The sequence below is a fragment of the Monodon monoceros genome, unplaced genomic scaffold (assembly GCF_005190385.1).
Source record: "Monodon monoceros isolate NGI ecotype Baffin Bay Population unplaced genomic scaffold, NGI_Narwhal_1 Super_Scaffold_6, whole genome shotgun sequence".
Taxonomy (NCBI): domain Eukaryota; kingdom Metazoa; phylum Chordata; class Mammalia; order Artiodactyla; family Monodontidae; genus Monodon; species Monodon monoceros.
Genome location: NW_021703783.1, coordinates 88,589,124 through 88,599,599, shown reverse-complemented (window position 1 = coordinate 88,599,599; position 10,476 = coordinate 88,589,124). Strand labels below are relative to the sequence as shown.

At 54.0% G+C, this 10,476-nt stretch overlaps 1 protein-coding gene across 1 annotated transcript; it reads right to left on the bottom strand.

Annotated features, from left to right (window-relative positions):
* Positions 1 to 2,562: 2,562 nt before the first annotated feature.
* Positions 2,563 to 9,904, bottom strand: HMOX1 (heme oxygenase 1). The gene is made up of 5 exons (XM_029206374.1): positions 9,724 to 9,904; positions 8,392 to 8,512; positions 5,694 to 6,185; positions 4,255 to 4,354; positions 2,563 to 3,200 (listed from the first exon to the last, which is right to left on the bottom strand). The coding sequence occupies exons 1-5, from the start codon at positions 9,744 to 9,746 to the stop codon at positions 3,070 to 3,072; spliced, it is 867 nt and encodes a 288-aa protein (XP_029062207.1). The 5' UTR covers positions 9,747 to 9,904; the 3' UTR covers positions 2,563 to 3,069.
* Between the last annotated feature and the right edge of the window lie 572 nt (positions 9,905 to 10,476).

The following is a 10,476-nucleotide window of genomic DNA, read 5'->3' as shown; positions in this document are numbered from 1 at the left end:
CGTGCGAGGGCTTTTCTGTGTACTCTTCTTAAACCTTTTTCAAACTCTGAGGAGGAAACGACCCCTTTCAGAGCTATAGGTCCCTGAGAAGTACCCCTTGCCGGGTGTGAGCCTGCTTCCCCCTAGCGGCTGGAGGGGGCGCTGCCTGTCTGCGCTCCCAGCTCTCACCCTAAACACGCTTCCAAAAGTGGGGGATTAATCATCAAGAAGCCACCTCTGGTCTTGTTAGCGCCTCTACGACGAAACTCAAACTTGGGACTCGAGGGATGTTTCCTTAGACCCAATTGGTGATTTTTTTTTTTTTTTTAGTTGTATAAGAGTTTTCATTATCTGGCAATGCTTAAAATTTGTGAAAATTCATGACCAGATTCCCAGGCTAACTTTAAAAACGGGAAGATCTGGCAAAACTTGACGGATTCTCAAGCAGCAATAAGGACTGCATAATCTCCCCTCCCTTCTTTTCCATTCTCACTGGCAACATGAACTATTTTTTCTAATGTTTATTATTTGGTTGCACTGGGTCTTAGTTGCAGCAGCCTGGCTCCTTAGCTGCAGCACGTGGGCTCCTTAGTTGTGGCATGCAAACTCAGTTGCTGCATACATGTGGGATCTAGTTCACTGACCAGGGATTGAATCCGGGCCCCCTGCACTGGGAGCGCAGAGTCTTAACCACTGTGCCACCAGGAAGTCCCGCAACCTGAACTATTGGAAAGAACTTTTTATTCCATAGGCTACATTGGCACATACTTACGGGGAGTGTTTAAAATATGAGTCTGTTTATAGGGTTTCAAAATTAGATCAAACGAATCTGAACCTTCAGGGAAGTCCCTCTGCATGGAGACATAGCTTTAACTCATTCTATTTAACAGTGCTTTTATTTTCCACCGTGTGAAGAGAATACAAATTATTCAGCCATTTTCCTGTTAGTAGAATTTAAGATGGTTCTCTCTCCTCTCCCTCTCTTCCTTTCCTTCGTCACTACAAATGGTATCAATGCCCCTGTCACAAAAAAACTGGCAACAGGGCCCAGGGTGGGAAGAGCTAAGTCGCTATTTTGCGTGCCTACCCTTGGCATACATATCTCATGAACAGTGGCTCCTGGACCTGGTTGCACCTTGGAATCTCCCAGGAAGCTTTTTTTAAAAAATAAATTTATTTATTTTTGGCTGCGTTGGGCCTTCGGTGCTGTGTGCGGTCTTTCTCTAGTTGCGGCAAGCGGGGGCTATTCTTCGTTGCCGTGCACCGGCTTCTCATTGAGGGGGCTACTCTTTGTTGTGGAGCACGGGCTCTAGGCGCGTGGGCTTCAGTAGTTGTGGCTCGCGGGCTCTAGAGCGCAGGCTCGGTAGTTGTGGCGCACGGACTTAATTGCTCCGCAGCACGTGGGGTCTTCCCCGACCAGGGCTCGAACCCGTGTCCCCTGCATTGGCAGGCAGATTCTTAACCACTGCGCCAAAGCTTTTCATAAACAGCGATTCCGGAGTCCTGTCCCAGATCTCCAGAATCAGAACCTCTCCGGGTGGGGCCCAGGATACGCGGGTGTTGTGATGCCACCATCCACAGACTGGGGTTTGGAGGCCACTGGACCCTCCTAATAGCTGTAGGAGGCAGGTGTACTGTTAGTTTCAAGGAGACTTGAAGTGACTTAACCAAGGTTCCAGACTTGGTGACAAAGCCAGAACTAGGGAGAGGTCTCCTGGCACCCAATCCTCAGTCACATAGGAGTCGTATAAGGAAAAGCCTTGTCCCTGCTTTGCTAAATACACCTCCAGCCAAGGGCTTTCACTCTCCCAGACTGGGAGGCTGCATTTCTACCATTTCAGTGGCTTTCGGGACTTCGGAGAGTGGAAAAGACTTGGGTTTAGAACTGGCCGGACCGGGTTTAAATCCTTCCTGACCCTCAGAGAGCGTTAACACTCCTCACAGCTTTTCTCTGAGGATCAAATGAGATGATATCGTGGGTGAGATGATTAGCAAGAATCACAAAACACTGATCTCTTGTTTCATAATAGTATTATACACTGTTGGTATTTTACATGCATCTCATTTGCTTCTCAAAACAGATGAGCTGGGTCTCACTGTATTCATGTTAAAACTGACAGAACTGGGCCCCAAAAAGGTTAATAACTAACCCCAAAGGCAGAGCTACAAAATGGAGTAGCAGGGATTTGAACCAGGGATCATACTCCAGTCCCCAGGGTTCACTGTACAGGACACAAATTTTACCGCAGAATCTGCTCATTTCAGCCTAACAGGGAATCCCATCCTCAGTAAGGCTGAGTCTTGCATCAAGCAGTGTTCACCACAAAGATCTGCCCACCGACTGCTTAAAGGTCCCCCCCCCATCCTCAGAGCAGAGCACAACATCCCCAACCAGCCCCTGTCATCCCCACCTTCACCCCTTCTCCCCACCAGGCTTTCAAGAAACAACTGAGGACAAGTCAGCTCCCCAAAGGTAACAGAACCCAAGAAAAACACTTCAGGTTACTATTAAGCCATGTAGTTTATTATTTCACATAAAAGTTAGCGACCAAGGCCACAGTGCTGTTAAACCCCTCCCTCCCACCCCAACCCTGTTATAAAAACAAAACAGAACACAACAAAATACCGCAGCTCAGGCCGAGTCAGGAACGAAAAGTGGCTCCAACAAAAACAAGACGGAAACACGAGACACAACATCTTTGCATATTTATACAAAAATTGCCAAGGCCCAGGGGGCAGGCAGTCACAGCATGTCAACAGGGAGACCGGGGACCCAGGGCATTTGGAGGTTCACGACAGCGGTCACTTCTGGCTACATCTTTTGGGCTCTACTGCAGGAACGGGGTGGGGAGGGTGCCCTCAGGGCTGGGCAGGACCCCTCGTCCCACTCTAAAGTTCAGGTCATTGGCTGGACGTGCTTTTGGTTGGGGGAGATGCCGCAGACTCCTTTCTTCCAGAGAGAGAGGGACGCAGGGAGACGGCAGGGACCCCAACAGCTGCTCCCACCCGCCATGCCCAAGGGAGGGAAGTCGGCCAAGAGGCTGTCCCGCTCCAAAAAGAGTTCACGGCCAGGAGCCAGCATGCTTACATTCACAAGGTGTAAAGCCCCACGGCAACCGTTGCCACCAGAAAGCTGAACATGAGGACCCATCGCATGAGCGGCACCTGGGAGAGGATGCTGAGCTGGGGCTTCCCCCTGGACGCCTCCGTGGGAGCAGAGTCTGAAAGAGAAAGGGGACAGTGTCAACACCAGGAGGACAGAGGTGGGCCCGTCTGACATCACAGAAAGACAAAGCAGAGGGGCCTCAGCAGGGTCTAGTACAGTCCCGCTCAACGCAAACCAGTAGCCCTCCGGCCACTGCTTACATACCTCCGAAGACAGGGAGCTTACTACTTCTCCAACCTCTCCAGTCTTCCATTTTCGGCTACATTGTGAGGAAGTACCCTCCAGGGATACCCAGGGGACCACACTTTGAGAACCAGTGCGTTAGGGCCAAGTCCCCTCACCCCCACCAGGTAGCCAATCCCACCAGGACTGGCCACATTCCAACGTTCCCGGGCTCGATCCCGCCAACAGAGGGGCCGACGTGGGCCTAGCACACATGAGAAAGCCGCAGGGCAGGCGGGCGAGGGCGGCCCCGGGAGCAAAGTCCTGAGGTGACCTGCCAAGCAGGCGGCTGAGCCTCACCCCTCCCCTCCCCCAACCCCCAAAGCCACACTGCCACCCACAGGGGTGTCAGAGGACATTTGGTGGAGCACTCCGGTGCTTTTGGAAGTTTCCCAGATGTTCTCTCAGCACAGCCACCCCATCGAGAGCTGTCTGAGAAGTGTGAGGGAGGGACTGACACGAGACACGACCCCGAGGTTACGTGTCTTCCCCGCGTCCGTGGCAGGGGAAGAGCTAGCAGCTGTCCTGGGCTCCCTGCCCCATGTCAGGGCGTCTCTGCGTGGGAACCATTAAAAGGTCCCCAAAGGAACCTCAATTAAGAGGGGAGAGGGCTTTGCCGTGACTTCTGAGGGTCCTTGGTGTGCAAGTCTTCCTTTCGAGCCAGTGACCTAGAACGAGCCCAACCTCCCTGATTCTAGAACTGGGGAGACCGAGGCGTGGAGGGGTCACCCACGTGGCTGCAGTCACCCGCTGAAGGCTGGCCCCACGCCCTCTGCCCACGCCTGACTTCGCATTTAAAACATTGAGGAGACAGAAGAATCAACAGGTGCTGGAGCCAGAGAGCTGCGCCATACTCCCTCCAAATGCCGCCCCCTGGAAGCCCTCACCTTGCGCCCTGCTGCCAGCCCGCCTGCGAAGGCCTGGTGCCTGCGAGGGGCTCTGGTCCTTGGCGTCTTGAGTCAGCAGTTCCTGCAACTCCTCAAACAGCTGCAAGACAAAAGACACATGTCTCTGTGAGAGGTGGGGACCGGCCAGCTGAAGGGAGGTTTGAGGTGTGTGGTTGTGAAACGTTAGGACATACCAAAATCACGGGAAAAGATACTGAACATCCATGGACCTTTCACCCAGCTTAAGAGATAAGATGTCACAAGTCCATCTGACCCGCCTGCCTGCTCCTCCCCAAATACTCCCCAGTAATAACCACCGTGAATTCAGAGTTCACCGTGGCCACTCACGCCCTTATGTTGCATCCCTCTGCAACTGACGTCACGAGCGGTACCCTAGCAGGCACTCCATTCTCTTGGTGAGATTCGCCCCTGCTAAGTGTGCTCCATGGTATTCATTAGCCAGGGTTTACAGATGAGAAAACTGCAGCTTCCAGAGATTCAGTGCCTGGGGCCGAGGCTATCCCAGAGGTCAGGCAGCACAAGCCAACTCTCCCATGGGGCTCTGGCTCCAAAGCTCCCGTTCTTTCTATACCACCTCTCTGAAAGACAGATTTTCTTGGAGGACTGACCAGGTTTTGTGGGTGATGATGGTGTTTTTTAGGGGAATGCAAGGAAGGGGCATTGCTCCATTAAGGAGTGCTTGGACCAGGCTCTTCTGGGGTCCCAGGCTGGGAATAAAGAGCCAGGGAGAGCATAAGCTGGGAGCCCCAGTCCCCATGGGGCCTCCAGGTGCGGGGAGAGTGATGGGATTCTCAAACATCCGGATTAGAAGAAACCTCACCCGCCCTGGGAACACACCCACCCCCAGCCCTGCCCAAGAAGTCATCCTTCAAGGAAAGGCCTCGCTTGAAGCTCACCTTCCCCTATATTTGAGACACTTATAGAAAGACACACCCAGCCTCCCTGGCTGGGCTGAGGCCCAGAAGGCGGAGGCCACGTCTACAGCACCCGTAACCCCTGCAGTGCCAACCTGGCTACACACAAATGCTACAGGCAACTTGTATGTTGTCACAGAGGACTGCCACAGAGTGCCACAATGGTGATGCTCGCAACCCACAATAACCATAGCTAATATTAGACAGGTGATGCCATGCCAGGCCGTGCTATTAGGACCTGATTGATTTAAATTCACTTAAACCTCACAACTCTTACGAGATAATGTCATTTCCCCATTTTACAGACAAGGAAACTGAGGTACAAAGCGATTAAGGGATCTGTCCAACATCACGCAGCCAGTAAGTGGCAGAACTGGGACCCTGGCCCCCAAGCCCCTGTCCCTAACCGTGACCCTCGGCCCCCACCTCCCCTGCTCTGCGTGAAATGTCCCTGGAGGAGCAGCTGGGGGACACGGCGGCCACGCAGGGCGGCCAGACCCTCACCTGGATGTTGAGAAGGAAGGCCGCCTTGGCCTCAGCGAGGACCCTCTTCTTGACCTCGGGGGTCATCTCCAGAGTGTTCATACGGGAGCGGTACAGCTGCTTGAACTTGGTGGCACTGGCGATGTTGGGGAAAGTGAAGAAGGCCAGGCCCTCTCCGGAGCTGGGCAGGTCCAGGGCCTTCTGAGCGATCTTCTTGAGGACCTGGCCCCCGGACAGGTCACCCAGGTAGCGGGTGTAGGTGTGGGCCACCAGCAGCTCAGGCTCGGCGCGCCCCACCTCTTGGAGTCGCTGCACGTAGCGCCTGGTGGCCTGCGTGTAGGGGATGGCCTCCTGCCAGCGGGACCCGTACCAGAAGGCCATGTCCTGCTCGAGGGCGCCCCTTCGGTGCAGCTCTTCCGGGAAGTAGAGAGGAGTGTAGACCGGGTTCTCCTTGTTGTGTTCGATCTCCTCCTCCAGGGCCACATAGATGTGGTACAGAGATGCCATTATCAGCTGAAACCAGAGCGAGCAGGTCAGTATAAGAGCTCCCCATCCAGCCCCTTCACACTACTGCCTTCAGAGGGACCCTCGTCACCTCCCCGGGCCGGGCCCCCACCTCCTGCCAGCCCCTCCGATCTCCTCCACACAGCAGCCAGAGGGAGTGTCACAAGAGAGAAATTCGATCATGCGCTGTCTGGGCCTAAAACCCTTTTATCACACTGCATAAAACACGCAGCCTCACTTCATCCTTGGAAAAATCCAACAAAGGCATAGCTATGCCCATTTTACAGAAAAGGAAACTAAAGCCCAGAGAGAGTATGTGACATGGAGGTCACACAGCTAGTAAGAAATGGAAATGCAGCCAAGCCCAGGCATGGCTAGGGGGGCCATCCTGGCTCTGGAAAACGTACGTGAATGAAAGTACTTATAGGAGATGCCAGGCACCTCCGGCCTTTGACCTCTCGATGACCATCTACAGGGCATGGTTCTCCTCCCCAAAGGACCCCTCTGGAAGCTGAGCTGGGGGACAGGGCCAGTGCTCCTCGGTTCGGGGAACTCCTGTTACACATTAATTCTCTAGTTTGAGTTTGAAAGAGGACAAAGGATAAATGCTCTGGTGGAGGTTTCCAGATGATTTCTGAGCCATAAACGTTCACGGCAGCACCATTTCTCACCGGGGCAGAAAGCCAAGCAGCCTGGTACAGAACAGCCTGGGCCTTCGACTCTGACCGGCCTGGTTCTAACCCGGCTCAGCCAGTCCTCAGCTGTGTGACCATGGATAAGCCACTCGCCCTCTCTGGGCGATGTGAGGTCTGAGTGGCTCTGCACAAGTCAAGCCTCGGTTCCCTTCCCTGCAAAGAGGAGTAATCCAACCACACAGTAATGGGCTGGTGTGCAGGTCCAGCAGGATGACACAGGTAAAGCACTAGGTGCAGCCGGACACTTAGCCCTTGAGTCAGAGGCCATGCTGATAAAAAAATGCTACCTCCATCAGCATAATCCGAGTGAGCACTGGGTCCTCTCGCGGACCTTTGTGCTGCCTTTGAACTCAGTGGCTGAGAAGAAAGACCCAAAGTCTACAGTGGCTGGGGTTGGGATACTCCAGCAGCCACGTCCCCACTGCCTCTGCCCCAGCCTCATTTCAGCAACTGTATGTCAGCTTTTTTTTTTTGCGGGGGGCGGGGGAGGACAAGGGAGCAAGGGCATAGCCCAGGGCCCCAACCCGTTAGAGCTGCACCTTAAATCTCCCTTCACTGAAGCACCTCTCATGTTGGAAATGGGAGAGCTCCCGAAAGCAAAAGGCAGGGGTGTCAGGAGTGGAGGGCTACAGCTACCCAGCCCCACAGCTCAACCGGAACGAGCCTTTCCTCACACCCAGCACCTGCCTGGTTCTTTGCCACATGCTTTCCTTCTATTTGTATGAATTTCACAGTTGTACTGGGAAATAGCAAAACCTGTGCCTCACATACAACGGGCACTTAAGAAAACCCTGCAGGGAATTCCCTGGCAATCCAGCGGTTAGGACTCTGAGCTTCCACTGCAGGGGGCACAGGTTCGATCCCTGGTCGGGGAACTAAGATCCCGCATGCCATGCAGCACAGACAAAAAAAATGAAGAAGAAAAGAAAACCCTGCTGTTGAAAAATCTCATTTCATGGATGAGAAAAAGGTACCTTAGGGAGGATGGATGAGGTGTCCTTAGTCTTACTATTAGGAAATGGATGTGCTCGGGCTCGAACCCACATTCCCCCTTGCCTTCAGAGGCAGAAGAGAACTAGATCAGAAGCATAAGCTCTGAAATGAAACCAGCCTTGGTTCCATTTTGGCCTTCCCCATTTACCTACTGGCTGTGTGACCTTCTGGTAATTACTTAGTCTCTCTGAGCCTTCCCTTCCTCATCTTCCTTATCAAGACTGAGGCACTAATTAGAAATTAAGTAAAATGCCAAGCAGAGCCTAGGTGGTCAGCTGATGGTAGTACTGCCCCAGCCCCTCCACAACACCACATAGCAGGCTGTGAATCTGCTGTGTGACCTTGGGTAAGTCACCTCCCCTCTCTGAGCCTCAAAGTCACGATCTGTAAAAAGATTCCCTTGAACATGCCCATCTGGCCCCTCAGCATCCCTGGTCCCCACCCCCACTTAAACCACTGCCCTGAGCCTTGGGAGCACCCACACCCAACATTCCCTCTGCCAGGGCTGGTACCACCAGGCCACATACCTTAAAGCCTTCTCGGGTCACCTCGCCCTTCTGAAAGTTCTTCATGAACTGGGCGTTCTCCGCCAGGGTGTGCACCTCCTTGGTGGCCTCCTTCAGGGCCTCTGACAAATCCTGGGGCATACTACAGAGAAAGGGAGGGACGTGAACAAGGTGGGGGGCTCTGAGCAGAGTTCTTCCCAACGTTGAGCTTCTGAGGGTACCCCTGCCTGTCGGCAAGACTTAAAGAGATTTCAGCTTTTATCAGGCTTCTCTGCAGAAATCCAGCCTCCCACTTAATAAACAGCCATGTTCCCAGCTGCCTTAAGATGCAGCCCCATCCACACTTTTCAGTCATTAAGATACTATGTAACACGGTCCCCCCCCCAAACCAAGAGGGAAGTCCTGGTACCAGTTATTCTCAGTGGAGGAGAGGAGGCAGCAGCACAACCCAGGGAGAAGCAGCAGCTGGCAGGATGCACGTTCACATTCAACTTTGTAAGTGCTTTGATTGGCTTTTAGACCCAAGATTTAATTCATTAACTTTGTTGAGCTCAGATACAAATCTCATGACCCCTTATAATATTTTGCTCATCACAGAAGTGTTTGAGTTAAAAAGGCTAAGTAAATTCAGCTTTACTCAAGAAAAAGTCCCTTTCGGCGAGTATTTCTGCCGTATGTCTGCATCCGCCTCCCGAGAAAAGGGTCATTTCTCCTTTCTCTCCCACACCTCTTCCAGAAACATCATCCCCTCTTCTGTATGTGCTGATCAAATTCTTGGGAGAAGGAAAGGAGCCAGACTTGGAGGGGGACAAACCAAGGTTCACATCCCAGCTAGCCAGGGAACCTTGGCCTTGCTGCCTCCCCCAGCTGTGCCATTCTCATCAGTAAATGGGGACACAGAAGCCACGGTGATGTCCTGCTCCTGCATTCAACAGGTAGTGAGAGGTGGATGCGGCCAAGAGGGGGCTCTAGTGAGAAAAGCAGGCACTCACAACCAGCCTTGGACAGCCCCCAGGATCTCGGATTCAGCACACGGCCACCTCCAAGCACACACAAGTCCAAAGCCAAAAACAAAGTTGGATCCCACGGCAACACTCCCATCGGGTCACCCACCCGGAGTCAGGCATGTAATTCATCTTTCATCGCTCCGACTACCCCACCGGGCGGGACTGGAACCCCGCTCCTCCTTATACCAAAGCCCAAGAGACCGGCCGCCCAGCGAGGTCGCTTCCTGCTTCCCTGCTGAGTCTCGGCAGCTCGGCAGGAGGACAGGCGCAGGGGCAGGGGCAGGGGCAGGGGCACGGGCAGGGGCCGCCCCTCCCGGGAGAGGCCGGTCCCTCGCCCCGCGCTTGCCTGTCGGGCTGCGGGCGCTCCATCCTGCGGTGGTGCTGGTGCGGGGTCCGGTGCTGGCTCCGACGTCTCGGGACGGGTTCTTGGAGGCGGGAGGGCGACTGTGCAAAGCCCAGACCGCGCCGTCTATTTATCCCCGGGGCGGGTCACGTGGCCGCCGCCAGACAGCCGATCCACACTTACTGGCCCGACATTGCAACACCCGCGAGGGCCGGCGCCCCGCCCGCCCCTGGCCTGCGGGGGTGGAGTAGGCGCGGTCATATGACCCTTGGAAAACAAAGCTATTTAAAACAGGACGTGAAAAGAAAAAAAAAAAAAAACCAACAACTTCTGGAAATCTGAGCAGCTGTGCGATCCTGCCACTTCCAGAGCCTCCCACCCAGTGATGGGACTTGAACGCTCCAGGGATCTGAATGGTTCCAGAGGGCTGGGAGGCAGCGCTTCTCAGAGCAGGAGGTGTGTGTTGGGGGGTGGCAACGTCAGGGACTCTCCGACCCCAGAGCCTGCCTGCAGTTCCCCGCTTCCCCTCCCCAGCCTGCTCCCTAAGTATCACCTCCTCCCGGGTCCCTCAGCTGGCAGTCTGCCTCCTCATACACCCTTTAAATGTCCACTTAGGGCCTTTTTTTTTTTCTTGAGAACCTACTACGTGCTAGAGACCGCACTGTTTTCATGGTTCATCCCTCCAGTTACCCTGTGGGGTAGATCACTACCATTTTACAGACAGTGAAACTGAGGCTGGGGAATGAAGTGGCATGC

Coding starts and splice junctions, on each gene's coding strand:
- HMOX1 (XM_029206374.1), bottom strand. CDS start 9,746: ATGGAGCGCCCGCAGCCCGACAG. Junction 6,186..8,391: donor TGACCCGAGAAGGCTTTAAG/GTATGTGGCCTG, acceptor CTCTGGTTTCAG/CTGATAATGGCATCTCTGTA. Junction 4,355..5,693: donor CCTTCCTTCTCAACATCCAG/GTGAGGGTCTGG, acceptor TTTGTCTTGCAG/CTGTTTGAGGAGTTGCAGGA.